This window comes from Rhea americana, unplaced genomic scaffold (assembly GCF_003343005.1).
Source record: "Rhea americana isolate MKP2758 unplaced genomic scaffold, rheAme1 scaffold_75, whole genome shotgun sequence".
Lineage (NCBI taxonomy): Eukaryota > Metazoa > Chordata > Aves > Rheiformes > Rheidae > Rhea > Rhea americana.
The window spans coordinates 45,479-64,294 of NW_028186923.1; the positions used below are offsets into that span (position 1 = coordinate 45,479).

At 45.2% G+C, this 18,816-nt stretch overlaps 1 protein-coding gene across 2 annotated transcripts in view; it reads left to right on the forward strand.

Moving 5' to 3' along the window:
• The first annotated feature begins 248 nt into the window (after positions 1-248).
• The window catches only part of TCF4 (transcription factor 4), a 135,808-nt gene continuing 117,240 nt past the window's right edge, over positions 249-18,816 (forward strand). Inside the window, exons 1-2 of one of the 2 annotated variants that reach the window (XM_085322213.1) lie at positions 249-328; positions 2,217-2,313. In XM_085322213.1, coding sequence (XP_085178339.1) covers positions 2,247-2,313 — 67 coding nt within the window. In that variant the 5' untranslated portion in view covers positions 249-328; positions 2,217-2,246. The remainder of the gene's footprint in view (positions 329-2,216; positions 2,314-18,816) is intronic. The other variant, XM_085322215.1, reaches the window with a different exon arrangement.

An 18,816-nucleotide genomic window follows, 5' to 3' on the forward strand; every position in this document is an offset into this window, starting at 1 on the left:
CACTTTTTGAACTCTCAAGAAACATGGAGCCAATGAAGTAATTTTTATGCTTAAACCTCAGGTTCCTGAGGGTCCAGTTCATTTCTGCTGTGCATTTAAATGAGTTAATTTAAGCAGTGGGTCAGAAGCCACTACCATCGTAGTAGCCCTGTGCCTGATTCTTAATTAAAGGCAACAGGAGATTAATTTGAAACATTAATTTAAAAGTGCCTATACAAAAGGAAAGAATTATTGCAATAAAGCCTAAAGAACTTTTTTGTCCCTAGATGTAGAAGACAGAACTAGCTCAGGGTCCTGGGGGAATACAGGACATCCTAGTCCATCCAGGGTAAGTATATCTAATCTTTTTCCCCAAACCAGACTTCCTGCATATGTAAATTTACAATCTTAAATATGAGTTTTACACCTGATTGCATAGAAAATCGGGCATGCAAAGTTGGTCACAGTCTGCCTTCTCTTTAAAATTGCTTTTTTTTTAAAAAAAAAAAAAAAAAAAAGACACTCAAACCTGATCCTGAGATTGCATTTGCACCTGCTGCACCGCCGCTACAGGTGGCGGGGTGCTGATTAGCACGGCGCGGTGCGGAGGGACAGCCGGTGCCTTTCCGGCAGCTCCGCGTGCCCGGGGTTTACTCAGGCTCCATCTCTCCGCCGTGCCGTTTGTCCCGCCTGCAGCGCCGTGGGGTTCGGCCGTCCCGGCTGCGGCGCAGGGGGTCGCCGCTGCCCGCCCGCCGTCCCAGCCTCCGCGCCGGGCGCGCCGCAGCGGGAGCCCGCGGCGCCCGGCGCGCTCCGGGCCGGACCGAGGTTATTTCTGCTGGCTCCCTGCGAAGTCACGCAGCGCGCTGGGCAGCAAGTGGCTTCGCTCTTACGTATGCCCACACTTAAAGAGCTTGCTTAAATTGCTTTTTAATTGTTTTCTAATTAATGCGGAGGATCGGCGCTTGCAGGCGTTGCTGCCTGAAGTTCAGCGCCCCGGAGAAGCTGTCTGGGGAGGCGACGTGAGGTTTTATTGTTCGAGCTGGGTCCGTCCCTTCTCCTGCGGGCAGCCCCTGCCCCGGGCTAAGGCTACGGCAGCTGGCGCCTTGGAGCCCAGCGCGGCGCGCGGGCGGCCGCGGAGCCTCCCCCGGGGAGGCGGGGAACCCGGTCACCTTTTCTTATTCCGTCCCGCTTAGCATCCATTACGTCATTACTGCACACATCTGTCAGTTTTATTTTTATCCCCTTTTTTTTACTTGACACTTGTATTGCTTCCTAGGGAAAAATGTTTTGAAAAGTAAATTCTAAATTTGCACACACAATTATTTATGCATGCAAAAGCTTGAATGTGAGCGTACAATTAAGTTTTGAGATGTAAAGAAAAGCGCACGAGCCTGGGAAGAATTCTGAAGTTTTAATCAAGACTGTGCATTAACTTGTGCAGTTATTCTGCAAACGGCTCGACCTCTCCGTATTTCCTGCTTTGTAAAATGACGACGGTATTTCCGCGTTGGAGGAATTAGCTTCTTGTGAATTCTTCTGCACAGAAGAAAGAAAACATTATGTAACTGCTGTGCATGGCTGATACTTGTAGCTAAGTTTAAGATTTTGCTACTCTAGTGACTGAATGCAGAAGACTTTTGAAAATCAGAGATGCAGCAAAGTACTGCCGCATCCCGGGACGAAGGGGCAGGCGATGTTCATTAGTGACTTTGCAAATTGCATGCATAAATACTAACGCCATGGAGGATTATTCTTCAGTGAAAAGTAACTTTCCACACCCAGACAGTGTGAAACAAATTTTGAAATTTTATTTATAGGTGAGTCCCTGTATATACCAATGAGATGATTAAGAYGCAAATCTACACATAAAATCTAGATTTAAAAGCAAAATGCTTAAAGAAATATTTCTTTTCTGTTTTTACGGTGTTACTAGCAATGTTAGGGAAGGTTTTTTTGTTGGGCTGCACAACACAAAATGCCAAGAACTTCATATCAATCATCGGTTCAGGATTACCCCCAGAACAAACCAAAGTCAATTGCTAATGAAATAAAAATTTGAAACAGCTTTAAAAATGTTCTGGAACACATCACTTCCAGCAGAATCAATAGAAGAAAGCAATAAAAGGAATAATAATTCTCAGAGCTGGTTTAAAACTCGGAAGGGAAACAGGGACCTGTAGGCTTTGAGAAATGCTTGTTAAACTTGTAAAATTGTGTTTTTCCCGATTTGTTAACAGAACTATGGCGACGGGACTCACTATGATCACATGGCGAGCAGAGACCTTGGCTCACATGACAATCTCTCTCCTCCTTTTGTCAATTCCAGAATACAAAGTAAGAAACTGCATTTCCTACCGCGCCCGTGGCTTAGAAAGCGGAGCGGAGGGGCGGCGCGGCGGGCGCGCGGCTCCGTGGCCGCGGAGGGAAGAGCGGGAGAGCGGCCGGGCCGGGAGGGGTGCCCTTGCTCGTCAGGTGGCTGATGGCTGCTTGCTCTAATTACGGCTGGCAAATGAGTTGAAGTAAATACGCGATGTAAAATTATTAGTAATGCTTGTGCTTGGCCAGGCTCACACCCTCCCTCCGCAGCTGCCGGCGAACCAAGCGAACGCTTTGCGCTGGAGGGCTGTGCGTAAGCCAAAGGAGACAGCGCCGTAGCTGCCGTCCGTCGTTCTTCAGCTCTAAGACACGCTCCTAAAATATGCCTTGTTTTTCTATATTGGGAAATATCTGTGAGTTGTTCGACGCATGGGATAGAGTCGGAGCTTGTAGTCGCTTGTCGGTGTTCAGAGGCTTGCAAGTGGGCAGCGTAGCTCTGAATTTATAGCTTTTAAACAGCCTAATCTTTGTGTTGATTAAATATTTCTTATCTGTCTTCAAATGATTATTATTAATGCTTAAACTAGGAGCAGGCTGGATAGTTACGTGATGAATATTATCCATTTTGCAGGCAGGAATTACGGGTGACAGTTTATTTGCTCTCGTGCGCTCTGCGCGCCCGCGCTGGTTGGGAGGAGGTGGTGCGGAGTCCGCGGCCTCCGCCTTGGTAGCTTCCCCCGTCTTCCCCGGAAAAACCTGGCTCTGCGCTTGCCTTTCTTCGGCCTCGTCCGGACCGCGCTCCGGGTGAGCTGCTAGCACGTGCACCTAGCGCTGCGGACGGCAGTTTTCTGGACAAGAGAGGTTTTGCAATACCTGGGGGTACTTATTGGCGACCCGGTGCCTGTGGACCACAAACGGTTGTAGGCGCRTTCTGCTTAAACACAGGCTCATATTGCACAGTTTGCTCCGCAAATATTTGTCTTAAAAACGCCTTTTTGAGCGGCCGCCGTCCGGTCGGGAGTCTCCGCGGTCACCTTCCCCCGGAGCCGCGTGGCGTTTAGCCGAGGGAGCCCGCAAAGCTGCGCGCGCTCGCTGGGCTTCTCCTCGAAGTGCCGCTTGGAGACTCCCGAGACGCGGCTTTCGTTGGGCGCCTCCGGAGCCCAGGCACTCCTCCAGGCACCTTTTGCTTTCCTGAGGGTAAGTGAAGGACCTGGAGTGAGACCAGGAGGACGGTGACAGCGCAGGGCACGGTGCGCGTGGCAGCCGCGCGCCGCTCCTCGCCGGCTCCGCCGTTCCCTGGTTCCTTCTCTGCGAGCGTGTTTTATCCTCCGGCTTACTTGCTCGTGCATTAAATCATTTGCTAATGCTCAGTAACTTGTTCCTAACCCCCCTGTAGCTCGATGGAGSGTTTCTCTGCGAGGATTAGCTGGAGGTTGCGGGCGCCGTTGAAGAAAGCTGCTGGCTTATGTGGTGACCTTTGAATCTCATCTGGGTTGGTGGCTGATATTTTGATTTGGTTACTGTGGTCATGTTGTGACAGCTGCTGGTTCATTATAATTCRGTTCCTCTCCTCGGTTTGCCTACCAGGAGCATCTAGGTTAGCGTTGCTTCGAGGGGCTCTCACCACCCCGGGGTGGCCGGCGGTGGCCCGCTGGCYGGGGGTCGCCCCCGGCCCTGACGGGCGCTCGCCGCGGGGTGCCGACGGGGAGCTCGGCGCCGGGGAAGGCTTGCCCTGAGCTTTACAAACCTGATCCTGTGAAGCACGCCGGATGTAGTTAAAGGGTAGAAGAGAAAATATCCAAGGCATTTTTCTTATTTTTCTGCATGGACGCCTTTTGTATTTCTCCTCTCGCCTGCAATATTTCTCGTGTTCACAGTATGAACTCTAGAGACCTTATTGGAAAAGTCCCCAATCTACTGACTGACTGAAAGACAGGCTAGAAAACCTCTATTCTGGACACCGCTTTGCGGCTCTCGGGAAGGACCCGCGCTCACCGAGTGCGCATCCCTTGATTTTTATAGGAGTTGGCCAACGCGAAGACGTAGCGTGTGAAGACAAAATCTTGGCGCGCGTTTCTTTTCCTGTGGCTACACGCAAAAGGCAGAGCAGATCCAACCCAGCGTTAACGTAACGCAGGAACGGCTTCTTCCCCGGGACCCCCGGTGCAACCCCGGCGCACGCCGCGGCCCGCGGTTTTCCGGCGGCTTCTTCCCTTTCCCTTCTCCCATCCCGAGGGCTCCGCTCCCCTGCGCGCCTGGCGCTCCTGAGAAGGTGGCGCTGGCTGCCAGGGACCAATTTTTAATATTATTTTTAATGCTGTGATAGCGCTTGTCTCTCTCTGAATACTGCTGTGGTATTTGTTTTTAATCTGCCCAGCTTTGATTTTGTTACTGTTATCGTAAGTAGAACGGGAATTTGTGCAGATAGTTCAGTTTACCCAACACCGCATTATAAGGCCCTGCTTTCAGCTGCTAAACTATAAACACTGGGGATGAAATTTTCCATGCTGTGTATCTGACTCAGCCTGATTATTATTTTTTTAACCTTTTACAGAAATGATTTCAACATTTCCTAAAATGAGATTACATTTTGTCCTGGCAGATTTTTGGTTCTGTCGGTGAGCGGCTGCCGTGTCCCGACCGTTCCCCCCCTCTCACACCAGCCCTGCTGCGTCGGGTGGCTTTGGTTCCCTTTCGCAGCTGCAGAAGTTGAGGTGCTTGAAGAACAACCAGGCAAAAATCAAAAACCGTCCCCTAATTTTCAGTTGTAGATTACAGATGCAGAAGGTTGCGATTGCATCTTAGACCTCCGCAGGCGTTTTTTGCGTGTCCATGTCACAGTTCTGCTTGTGTTCAGTGACACCAGAAATGCCACCGCTTGGGGAAATGGCGCTTGTGATATTTCCTACTGGGCACCCGCGTCGTGGGAACGCACGTGCAGTAGCTGCCTCTTTATCTTAGCATCGTCTGCTCTTCTCTTCTAATTTCCTAAAGCCTTTTCAGAGCAATATAATTTATGAGTATTAATAAGAGGCAACTGGCCCCTTGTTAAGCTGGCAACTTGGAGTGGAAGGAAGAATTAAGACAAGACTTTATTACATTTGCAAAAGAAAGTAACATGACATACAAAAAGAAACGTGACAATTTTTTAAATATCAGTCAAAGGTGAAATTTCAAGAATGACAAGCAGAACTGTTTTCCATAAAAATCTGTGACTGTCTGGCTATCCATAACATTATCTAAGATGAGCTGTAACAGCAGAAAGTCTGAATATAACAACTAAAAAGATCAAGAAAGGGCTTAAGAAATCAAAGAACTGGAAATCACAAACTCCAGTTTTTAATTTAGAGGTTTTGTGTTAGTACACCTGACACAACAGAGCACCTGCATTTTCAGGAGAAAGCCGTGAATGGATGATGCATGACAGAAGAGTGCTTCCAAAAAAAGAAAAGCATAAAGTTGTCAAGTAGCCTCCCAGCTGCTGAATGCTCAGAAATTTCCCCGCTATGTGGAAGGTGTTTCAAGCAATCTGAACACGCATTTCCATGTAGGGAAGGCCATTTCGTATGAATGCAGCATGAGTTCAGATGAAATACTGCCAGGGAGGTGGACCAAGYGCTGTGGTTCCTCTCGGATTATGATGGCTGCCAAATGCAAAAAGGAAACTTTAGTGTGGCATGGCTAGGCTATGAGAAGACCTTTGATTTCTCAGATGTTCACGGGTGGAAAACGTGCTGAGAATATGCAGTGCCACAGGCATCATCGCTATTTTTGTGCATCTCACCTATGACCTGGAGAAAACAGATTCCACCACCATGAGTGCTTCCTGGCGACTGCAGCTCTCTCTGGCTTGCCACAAGATGTGGGACCAGGAGGTCCTGGAGGGTTAAGAGGAAGGTCTGAAAACCTGAATTCAGCTGCCGACTTTGAGCTCTTGGCCTTATAAAGGGAAAACCCTGAAGTGTGACATCAAGCAGTCATCCCAAGAGATGTATCTGCTGATGGTCAACCTGGACTGGCAGTTTGCCTGCTGCATGTGTGTGCGTGCAGSCATCCCTTTGCATCAGCATGTGCCCTCCTTTCCCCCCAGGCCCGTGTGGCCTGTCCCAGGAGAGTATAAGCCACGTAGCTTGTCCCAGCCACTGTGTTTGAATGCTCTATGTAGATTCCTGCCCACCAGCCTAAATATGCTCCACCGGTGCCCTTGTGAGTACAGAAGACCTCTGCTGAGATTACTGGAAGATATGAGATAGGGTTTTCAAATGTCACCTAAATCCAATAAAATACATGTATTGATTTTTTTTTGCCAAACTTAGAATTGTTTCACCAACCAAAATCTCTCATTTGTGAATGTCCCCCAAATTCAAAAATGGAGCTAATATGGGAATAAAAGTGCAACCTTGAAAACTCTTGAGAGGTCACCATAAGGAAATCTCCAGTAATTAAATTAGAAAACAACCAGTTTCAGACTTGGTCTTGAATTGATCTTAAATTAAGACTTGAGCAGGGTCTTGGACTACATRATTTCCAGAGGTCCCTCCTAACCTCGACCGTTCTGCAGTTCTGTGATTCATGTTCCATCCTACATAAAGAACATCTGTAAAAGATTTCTTCCAGCCTTTTGCTTCTATATTAGTCTTAGTGGTTTCTTCACATCAAAGTAGAAGTGCTTCTAGATGACCCTGAGCRATAGTTTTAGTTTAATCATATGGCCTGTCAAGGCTGAGACCCTCAGAGGTTGGATGGAGCATTTTAGCTTTCTAAGATAGCCACAGTTAAATTCGCAGAATTTACTTTCGAGAAGGGCCTTGAAAAATTTCCATAAAAATGTTTTGTAGAGGACACTGGCTTCTACAGCTGTTCCTGTCGTATAATATGACTGCTGCTTCTCTCCTGTCCCAGTTGCAAATGTACAAAATTAAGCAGAAAAATCTGCAYAGAAAAGCATTTTGTAAATGTAAATGTAAATACGTCACGTTTCCCAATCAAGAGTTTCAATGTGTTTTGCAGCAAGTCAATCTCGCACGCGCTGCCAGTCGGGATTCTGAACTTCAGCATTCAGCCCAAGCCTCCCGTACAGTCTTGAAGAAAAGAAATTACAAGGACGTTTCCATTTATTTGGGGAACGAGCAGCAGATGTATAAATAGAAACTGTAGACTGTGGCAATTAATGTCTGCATACTGAGCAAAGAATTGAAATATTATTTTGTACTACATAGTTTTCAGTGAAGTTTACATTCCGTTGTATTTTGTTCTTAAACAAGTCCAAGCATTTTTAATAAGTTATTTTGTGTGACAGTTGTATTCTGCGTAGCATGGCATAGACTAAAGCTGTGTGAAAATTCCTCATTTGAACTGCAAATGTATTTGATCTGTATTTGGAGTGCGAATTGCAATGGATTGTAAGTTTGCAAAATATTGGCAGAAATCGTTCTCTCGGTAAACAGGGAAGAAAGTTCCCCGTGCTAATAACCAAACCCTCTCTTCTGGCAACGGCCCTCTGCGGACCTGGAGGCACTGCAGAGCCTGCTGGCGGGGCTAGAGCAGGTACGAGGGTGGTCCTGGAGAGGGGAGAGCAGCGCGCGCGGCCCCGGGGTGCAGAGCCGTGGGGGGGCGGGGGGTGAGGGACTCTGCCCCGGGGAGCCGGGGCGCGGGACTCGGCCGCGAGCCCGTCGGGGCGGGCGCAGCGCCGTGGGGGCTGCCCCGTGGGCTCCGCCGCGCGCGGCTGCCTCCCGGGCTCTGCTTTTCGGTACTCCCGGGGAGTGCGTTCGTCTGCGCTGCAGACGCGTTAATAGAGAAATGTCTTCTGAAATAACATTAAAGCTTTTAATTTAAGGCTTTTAGAGTAGCATAAGGTATTTTAGTGGTTAATGAGCTTCTGCCTTTTATATAGATTAACTTAGTTTGGCTTTCAAATAGGAGTTCGCTGCTGTTCTCCAGTGGAGCTGATATTAGTGGGAGAGGGAGTTTGAGCTCGCACCTGCTTGAGCGTTAAAAGGAACGTGTAAGTGGCTTCCTTAAAGTATTCGTAGAGGAGAAAAAATTAAATTCCTAGAAACTCTTACTCAACCAGGAAAACCACTGATAGGCACATTTTTAAAAAGTGTTTTTGGTTTACGAATTAGTTGCAATCTTCCTGTTTTCCAGAGGTGTCTGTAGTCACCCAATTAGTGAACGTACGCTGAAAGGTAGAGGCGTGCTTCCAGAGGGGACGGCTGGTCTGGGTGAGCAGGAGATTTGCATTACAGCTGGAAAGCATACATGTGGGAAAATCTGTGAAACAAAACAAATTTGTTGAATTACTAGGTCATTTACATAGCTGCTCTAGTCATGGTCCGTTAAGCAGGCAAAAACAATGGTTTTGTTATGCTCTCTAGTTAAGGCACAGAAAGTGTAAAACAATGCAGAGTTAGCTGTGTAATTATTAATCATTTTGAGCCTGTGCTTACCTTGAGTCTGAACTTCACAGGGTATAAAGACATTGAGTCAAAATAATACATTAGCTAAATAAGATCGGCTTCTTTTCTTAGKTCTTGGCGTGTTCTCCTACAAAAAATAGATAAAGCTGCAACTTTCAGGGCTCAGAGGTGGCTGAACCTTAACGTTGGGCTACGCTGGAGCTTACCCAAAGGCAAAGCCTTGGCAACGTATTTTTGGGCCAAGCCAACTGCTGCTTGTGTTGCTGTAACAGATTCTTGCTAGGGTTTTTCTTTGTAACAAAGCACACGTCCAGGAAAGAAATTTAACATTGGCATCTGTAGGAAGATGTGATAGTCTTGCAGCAAAAAATCGTTTTTACTCTTGTAGTTCTATTTTTAATTCCCTTTATCAAAGCTGCTTCTGACAACTTCTGTAATGACTTCTCGATTCTTGTCCCTAATCTTCAGTCTCTAATTCTGCTCTGGATTTTGCACATTTGGTCAGATGCACAGAAAATACAAAATCGAATATAAAACAGTTTTCAATGAAAATAATAAAAAGGATAGGGCAGGAGGGAGCAGTAATTCTCTGCAGCATCATGCCAATAGATGCATCTTACCATATGGTATAGATTAAGGACAGCACCAGTTCTCACACTATACAAGGCTGATGGTATAGTAGGTCCATGCTTTGATCCTTGTACCATGTGAAATAAAAAGATACGGAGCATGCATTTAACAAGAACCATCAGTACTTTAATTAGATTATATTTCTTTTTAACTAAAATCAGAGTGCTCCAATACATTTCTTTATTCTGCAAACTTTTACTGTGTGACTGTGGTCCTAAACATTTTCTACAATTATTAAAAGAATATAGAATGAAAACTGATACGGAAAAATACATTCTCTGGGCAGAAAACATGCTGACTAAATGTTAAGAAGATAAGAAGAATATGTAGGAAGAAATTAGGCTAATTAATAAATATTAAGAAGAGGTCATTTTATTTATATATACATATATATATGTATAGCGTGTGAGTTATCTGGTGAAAGCAATGTTTTGATTGATTTTTGGATAAAAAAGCTATGTAAATAGTTCAGCAAGAATTTACTTGATGGTATTTTTAAATTATATTGATTACATACCTTTTAATTATGATACCTATATCAAAATATTCACCCCCTTCCTATGATTTCTGTTTTCACTTTTATATTTCACTAGAATTGATTGTGGTTCGAATAGCCAAAAAAAATTATTTTTCCAAATATGCTTTCCAGGAATATATTTTTTCTTTCCTAAGTTTTACATTTCATGTAAGTTGCATAGCCATCTTACAGATTCCAAAGATGATTTTGGCTGGGATTTTGCAATTGGCTGAGAATACAAATCTCCCAAGGTATGTGGAGCAACACCCAGAAAATAATGGAAAATCTGAAGAGAGAACATATTTTCGAACCATTACATGGAGGAGTTTGCAGGTGTCYGTAGAATTTGGCTAAGATCTACTTAGCCATTCTTTATTTCCACTAGCAAAACCAAAAGAAAGGAGAGGTGATGCCATGTAAAGACACAACATAAAGGAGAATTGGTACCTACTGAAATGTAAATGTAGCAGCTACATTCTACATCGTTATGCTAAGAATGAATATACTCTGTTGAAAAATAAACTAACCAACCTAATATAGATGAACAGGCAGGGGCAAAAAGTAATCCTAAGAAAGGAAGGTGAGTGTATGAGACATAAAACATCAAGTGCTGCTCAGAGAATGTCTGAAATGAGGTTGAATGTTAAAAAATAATAATCTGAAAGCAAAGAGAGAAGAAGAAAGAAAAGACTGTACATGAGGTTAAGATAAATAATCACGAAAGATTATTGCAATGCATAAAGAAGAGGAGGTCAGTAAAGTAGATTTTAGGACCTCTTAGAGATGGAAAGGGTAATTTATTGACAGATGATGTAGACACTGCTAAAAAATAAATGGATTTTTCGCCTCAGTGTTCACAAAAGAGGATGGGGAACAGATGCCAGAATCAGATATAAATTTCCCAGGAGAGAGGCCAGAAATATTGAAGGAAATAGGGATTATTCCAGAATGGGTGATCACAGAGTGGGTGAGAACGTCAGTAGATGGATTAAACTCCATAGAGAAGCCATCACAGAATTCTTAAATATCAAAAAGGTAAAGGAATATTCATGATGATGAAAGAAAACTCCATGTCCCTTCCATTCCTTAGTCTCCTCTGCCTTCTACAGAGATAACCATGAGAAGAGCTCTGTGTTTCACTTGAATGCCACAATGTTTTTGTCCTCTAAAGACATCCGTTGACAGGTATTGTGTATGACTTTGTATTTTGTTTATTTTAAAATAAATGGTTAAAATGTATTTTACAGTCAGGATTCTGATCTCCACAAAATGTACAGTTCCATACAGTTCTGTTTCTGGAACAGAAATTCTGAACTCTGGGCCATCTGGAAGAAATAGCAAGGATGGCTCAGGAGTAATTTTTCTTTGAAGGAACCATCACAATTCAACAAATCTAAAAGGAAGAGATTTCAGATGGTTTCTGCTATGTAGTAGATGCTGCCTCCTGTAAGAAAATAATTGGTATCTTTTAGTCCTGCTGGATTAAACGTATTTTTGATCTGATGAGAGCTTTAATATTGCATTGTCTGATGTTCTCATTTTAAAATGAGATACTTCAGGACATACATCTGCAATATTTTCATTGTAGTATTCTGCAGGAGTATGTAAGAGCAGAAGCAGATATGCTTCTATTTCTATGTTGCATTTATCCGCAGGTTCAGAGTTGACACTCAGGCCATCAGGATCAGGGTCTACCAAGCACTACACTCTTCTTCTTGATCTTCCTAATGATCTAGGAAAATCATTTTATTTCTGGCACAGTCTTCTGTGTATGAACTTGAGTGAGCTTCACACTTTTTATGAATGATCCAACTTAAATGCAACTCTGTTCCAATGTAGCAATGGAGTTTCATCGAAATGCAACTTTGTTCCAAGGTAGCAATGGAAGTTTCATCTTAGTCATCTTGCCAATCTTATTACTGACTCTCGTGTTCCTGCAGAGGCTTTTTTGCTTTCACAGATTTGATATTGGAAGTTCTCATTCCTCTGCCTGGTCCAGATCCATTACCTTCTTGTATTCATTGGGTTTGGCTGTCTCCACAGGAAAGATGTCTAAGTGACTGGCAGGCAGTATCTGTTACTGAAGCTGGAGACAAAATGAGATGCTTAATTTCCATTGAGCAGGCAAATGTGTGAAAACTGATGGAGTTAATGGGTTAGACTATGTAATGCAGGGCTAAGTTGTCACAGGGCTGTGGACTCTAGGCTTTGTGGTCTTCCTCAGCATATGCATTAGAGCATCAATTAAAATTTACCAATTTCTGGTGAATTGTGGGGAAAAAAGCAGTGCAAATGGAAGCTGAACTTAGGTTGTCTGTCTGGCAGAAGACTCAGCGAAACATTACATTCTTAGAACCTTGTAATACTTTAGAAATGGAATCCAGATCAAACAAAATGTCACGTCCCCTAGCCCTAGGCAGAAGTTTCATTTAAATCCTTTCAATAACTTTTGCAGAAAAGTGAACCCCTTCTCATCTCCCCTGGGTACAGTCTCACCCTCTTCTAAGCACAGCTGCCCACAGATTTTCAGTGTTGGCTTCTTGTCCCACCAGCTGCAGGGCAGAGGTTCCAGCAGAAAGACAATTCTGCCTTAATCTGGTCCCTTCCCACCCCTTGACCTACAGACTTCAGAATTTCTTTGTTGTTGCTGATCATCCTGAGGAGACACACCTTCCTCTACCTCCACCCATCCTCTTTGGTGACGTCTGGGATCCTGCTGAAGGTTAATGTGTGAAGAATGGAAATCTATTTGGAGTCTGACAAATCTCTTGAAACTTCCACCTGAATTTATCTAGACCTCCCTTTTAAAAAATCTTCTCCCAGCTTCTTCTGAAAAAGTAAAATATATTAGGGAGACACTCTTAACTTGGATAACATCGTGTATGCCTGTTTATCACAGTGCTCCCACAGTGCTTGTATTATGGGAGTAATCTTGTGTTATGCCACCAGCCTCTGAAATAGCCTATTTTGGAATGTAAGGGATTGCAGAAGATTCTTTCAACAGATTATGAATTCTCTCATAATCTCTGTTTCGTAGATGGAAAAAATGTAGTAAAGAGAACATGTGAGCCAGAGTCCGAGCCTGTTGCCTGTAGCCCTAGCATAGTGCAACACTAGTCCACGTTTACATTTGTATTGCTCCCTGTGCCCCTCCTGTATGCGACCAAGTAGCATCCTTAGTAGTCATTTTAATCAATATCCTCAAGTCCACTGAATATGATCCTGGTCTTCCATCAGTGGATTACTTCAGGTACAGCATACAACCAGAAGCTTTCAAAGCAAGAGTGGCTACCAGAAGAAGTCATACTGAAAATTTTGCCCTTGTTTTTCAGCACATTTCTAGGTTCTGTTGGTGTCTTCTGGGGCTTGAGGATATTGCTTGAGGATGACATTCAATACAGAGGCTCTTTAGCCTTCTGTTGTTAATACTATCAGCTTTCTGTGCCCACAAATTTAATTTTTCATACATATAACACACCTGGAATTCCAGCCATCTTAAAATATATCTTGTGCCTTCTCCTTGTTGCATTCAAGGTGCTGGGGACCTAGCCATTGCGTCTCTCCTGCTGTGTTCTGAAAATTTGCCTGGAATTCACTGCCAAAATGTTTCTACTTTTCTGAGGGGCAGAGAAGAGCAAGAGGCTCAGACTGGCTCCAGAGTCAGTGTTAGACTTCCACTCTCAGGCTATGCTTGGGTTTTGGTCAGCTTAGGGAGTTCCCTTCCTTCTACCTGCCCCTAAATTCCCTTTCCAGGGAACAGCCAGGTGAAATGGCAGGTTGGCACAGCAACAGTAAAGACATGTTTGGTAGTCTTATAGAAGCTAGCGAAGCACGGGAGACTGAACTGTGTCTTGTTTMACTTGATCGTTTAAATAGCCAGACCTTTTCAGTGTGTTTTGTTTGACTAGCTTTCACCTCTTTGTATGGCAGAACTATTCTTTGTTGAACTTTGATTTTTTTACATGTGAAATGTTTTTGATCACATTATATAGAGCTGTCATCGCCCCCTGAACAGTTGTAATTTCTGTGCCTGCTCATGTGGTGCACACCTGTAACATGTTGGGAACGGACTTGGCTTTGAAGCTAGGCTTGTTCTCTCATAAGAGTCCACATATTTCTTCCATCATGTAATGAGATTTGATGATGATACCAAACTGAGGGGAGCAAGCTGCACTTAAAAGGAAGGCAATGTAAAATACAGCTTTGGCCACAGTCGTGCAGTTGGATCCGTGCAGGAGGAGTCCTGCAACAGTGCAGAGCCCTATTGRCTTGAACGAGGCCCTGCAAAGGAATGAAAATATGCTTGCTAGTTTCTACTGCTGTAAGGATTTTTTTGTGCTTTAAAGATTTTAAAATGCTGACTAAAATGTTACTTAAATGCAGAGTAAAACTAAGAAGAGAGGGAAAGAAAGGATAAGCATGTTGGTGGAAGTGTCTGAAAGCAGATGGTGGTTTGGAGAGACAGGTAAGATTGTTCCAGGTGTCAAGAAGTGGCAAGGGGACATTCCTCATCTACTGAGTGGAGATGGAGGGCAGCCAGCAGCAGACCGCTGATAGGAACAAGGTTGATGTGGATGTAAGAGGTTTTAAAAGTGTGAAAAGGCCTTTTCTGATTCAGCCATGGAGATGAACAGGGAGGGAGAAAGGCTTCTTCTCTGACAGGTTAAGCAGACGAGAAGCCAGGCCAAGCCCCAAAGTGAATCGGAAGCCAGGTCCTGCTTTCGCGACGCCAGCGCGGAGTTGTTCTCGAAATGCGTCAGGACAACTGAGAGCAGGGTCTGGTTCTGGTGGCTCATTCCCGCTGTCAGGGACCGTGAGGTCTAGGTTGCTGTTTGATRGAGAGAGACAGATCCGAGGGTCAGATCGGATCTTTAAACCTTCACCCAGATACAAAACAGGCTTTTTTTCTTTTCTTTTCTTTTTTTTTTTTTAAGCTAATGGTCTGAGATTCATGAACAAAGGTTGAATAGAAGTCAAAGGAAACTATTTTGGCACTTTATAAGGGATGAGTGAGGCCACATCCGTAATCCTGTGTATGGTTCTTGTCACCTTATTATTAGAGCTGCGTAAATCTGGCAAGGATTTGTATTTGCCAAATATACCTCTGGCCTAGATTTGGGCTTATATTTGGAATTGAGGCCAGTTTTAACGCCTGTGCAGTGTGTAATTTTTGCCAGTTTTAAGCAAAATAACAGGAAAGAAGATAATGAAGGACAGAGGAGTCAGGAAAGCAGAAAACTAAGGAAGGAAGGAACTAGAAAAAGAGAAGGYGGAGGAATATTTTCCTTCTTTTCTGCCTTCCCCACAGCCCTTCCTTCGCGTATCCCYTCTTTCTCCTTTCATGCTTCATTGTTGTTGTCTTTGAATTTGGAAGAATCAGATAAAACTAGCCACTATGTTCTGCTCTGTTTGTGCTCTCACATTTTTTTTTAATTTGAAAACTTCTCCCTTAGCGTCAGTCTCATCAACTTCTATTCTCCTATCTTCCGTCCTTTCCCTGTGCCCCCGAGTCCCCTGTGCATGTGCTTGCTGTGAAATTTCTCCCGGGCTGCGTATCCTATCCCGGAGCATGGGCGCTTCAAGGTACTCGCCTACCCGCAAGATCAGAGCTGCAGGGATTGAGAAGTGTCGTACTCCCATTCATGAATTGAGCCTCACAAACACGCTGGTGAGACAGATAGATGTTAATTGCTCATATTATCTCATCCCGTAGGTAGGTAGGTAATATGGGGTAGGGAGAGCTGTATTCCCTGAGAGCCGAAAGCCCCACGAGACTTTCTTTTTGAAGGTCAGCTTGCACCATCAGGGCAAGGGTGTGTGGTTTGCTTTCCCCGTGGGTAGGCTCTGAACCGGACTGACTCACCAGATCCCCCCAAAACAGAGTCACCAGAGCAGAGCCTCCATGGAACTCGCTCACGCACTAGCCAAATGCTTGTGCGGACCCCCAGGCTCCACGAAAGCACTGCTTCTTGCAGTATGTGCTCATTGCAGCATCGGTCCTGCTGAGCAGCAATATCTTCTGCTGTAGGGGGTCTTTCGAATAGATAATATAGTCCAAGGTTTTGTTTATTTTCTCTGGAAGCATCTGTACTGTCTGGGTGAAACTGAGATTTGTCCACCTCCCACGTTCCAGCTTGTCGTCCTTGGCATTGACGATGTCTGCTGTGGATCTGGGATTAGGGAAAGGGAGAGAGAACAGGAGTATCACTAAGAAGGTGATGGGTTCTTGCTTACGCCTGGTGGGGAAGAAGAGTCAGCCGAAGAGGGATTGTGCTGTAGCCTGACTGAGTGGAATGATCTGTATGCCTTCTGCTACATTAAGGAGAGTGAAGCTGTGACTTTCTCAAGGTCACCCAGCAGATCTGAGGCAAAAATGAAAGAAGGGCAAGAAGCCCTGCTTCCAGTTGTACGTAATGATGATCTTCAACTTATCTCCGTGGTCTTACRTTATTGGGAGACCAGAATTTTAATAGAAGATGTTAGCACCTTCCCACCCTCTAGTAGGCTTTATCTGCAGGACTTGAGCCAGTTCCTCCTCATCTTTCTTGGGCTGTGGGGAAGGCAGGAAGGAAGGAACATGGGAACTACCCATGTAAGATCACATCCGCGCAGTGACAAGGGTGCCTGGCACCAGYGGCAGAACTGGAGGTGCTCGGTGCAAGGGTGGGCTTACAGAGGCGCCAGGTCTGAGTTGGTTTTATTAGAGACAATTATCTGAATTGTATGGTTGCATTCGATGGGTGGATCCAGTTTACTGCATTACTTGGTTGCCTTCTCCAGGGATGATTCATTGATAAACACGTTCCGATTTGGACGTGGCATAGAAATAACACAGAAATGTGGAAGATACCACAGAGAACAGCCGAAGTGAACAAAGACTTTGAGGAGTCGGTTATTTATAAARGGGAAAAGCTCTGCTTGTCTTCTGGCGGGAGGGTGAGGTTGCAGGGCATCGCGTTCTGCGGGGATCCTTACCGGGCTGTTTGATCTAGTGGCAAATATGAAATCAGTCCTGAGCCTTGAGCTCAGCAGCAGGCAGATGTGGAAGGAATTACCTGCAGAGGTGCTCGTACAGAGAAAACAATCTGGGAACGCATTACTGGCCAGCATTAGAACCAGATACTATCAGAAGTTAAAAATAGAAGCATTCCTGTTTGTGGAATAAAATATCCTTGTTAATGGGTTGGTCAGAAACACAAACCAACCTAGATAACTTCGCRTATGTCCTGAAATTTCCTCTGTTTTATGGATTTTGGCCGTGAGTTCAGCGTAACATTCCATGCGTTCTTTGAGCGAGTACTGTGGGCAACATCAGAGAGAGGTAATGCGTTTTTCCTTAAAAAATATTATTTTTGGACATCTTTGGTGTGCTTTTGTGACTGTGCACTTCTCTCTCCAGAGGCGCCTGGAAAGCTGCTAGGTTTTCCTAACTTTCGGACAGTATCTGAACTTGCAAGGCTCCCGTGCCCAGCCCTGCCGGTTCCGGGTTCCTGCGGGCTCGGAGGCCCGCTGCCCCGGGCAGAGCGTCACCTCTTCGCTCCTCCCAGCCGCCTCGGCCCCGAGCTCGCGCGGCAGGGAGACCTGCCGCGGCGCGGAGCCGGGGGATCTCGCCAGCGGGATCCCTGCGGAGCGGTAGCCCGAGCGCAGGCACGCGGCGGCAGGGACCAGCTGTGCAGGAGCAGCTGATGGTTATTTTTCAGGTTTTAAGATTTACCTGTTGTGCTCACTGTAACAAAAGAAATGAAWTCCCTGTAATTACACCGGAAGGAGGAGGCGATCGTGTTTTAGTGCCTTTGATCTTGAGCTAGAGTAGGCTCAGCTTTTGGAAATTTAATTTGAAAGAATCCAGCGTACACATCTGCTTTTTGTGCTGCAATTTCTTGAGCCAGAAAATAGAAATTTATTAATGCGAACGTGTAGATTCTGTTCGTTGGAAGGGAAGGAAGCCCATTCAAAACACAAGTTGAGTCTTTATAGCACTAGAAAATCTTAACGGGTCTTAACCCATCATACCTATTWTGGAGTTTATAGGCAAAGTTCTGTGCAAGCAAGCAGACAGCATAAAATGGTAGGACACTTCTGGGAGCATAAAAATTTCTGGGAAATACAGTATGTGAATATTTCCAAGGTACTAATGAAAAGAATAGGGTAAAAAATTCCTCTTAATAAGCAGTTTAAAAAACAACAAGGTGAGCGTGTCGTAAAACTGTTCTGCGAACTTGCCTGTACTGAGCGATGGAGGGAGCGCATGCTGCCCTCCGGGAAGCAGGCTTTGCTTCGGTTGCTCTGCTGCTGCCCGGCGTGCTGTAAAATTGCTTGTGCCTTCTAAATTGAACATGATCCAGACTTCAAGGTAGATACTTTCAAAACATTACTTCGAAGGTGTGACTTGTGTTTTTCAGGGCTTTGCAAAAACAGCTAATTTAAAAAAGACGTACCAGACTGAAAAGCAAGCAGGAGATATACTTTGGCTCTGGTAGATGTTCCATCAGAATTTCCCCTATGAACCTTTTCTTTCCTATTCCTTGTCACAACTTGCCAGAAAGGAGCTTGGTCACTTTCTCAGCTAATGCTGTTTAAATAAAAACGTGTATCTCAGGCATACGTAAAGGGAACCTGGTGGTTCTGCGCGACGGCGGAGCACTGCAGTCAACCTCAGGGGTCGCGTGTGTTTATTTTTACGTTGAGAGGTCGTGCTTCCTCCCCGCACCGGCGCGCCGTTCGAAGCCCGGGCTGTCCGTGCGGCGTGGCCGGGCTCTGCTCGGGCCCCGCTCCGCGCGGCGGCTGCGTGCACGGTGCGGGGCTGCAGCTGGGATCCTCCGCAGCTGCTGGCCAGGCTTTTGGTGGCCTCGGGGTGACGAGAGCTGCACCTCTCCTAGCACGTCCAAACACCTTGGTAAACTGAGATGGGAGCTTGCAGGTGTGATTTGCTCTTGCCAGGCTTTTGGTGCTTCA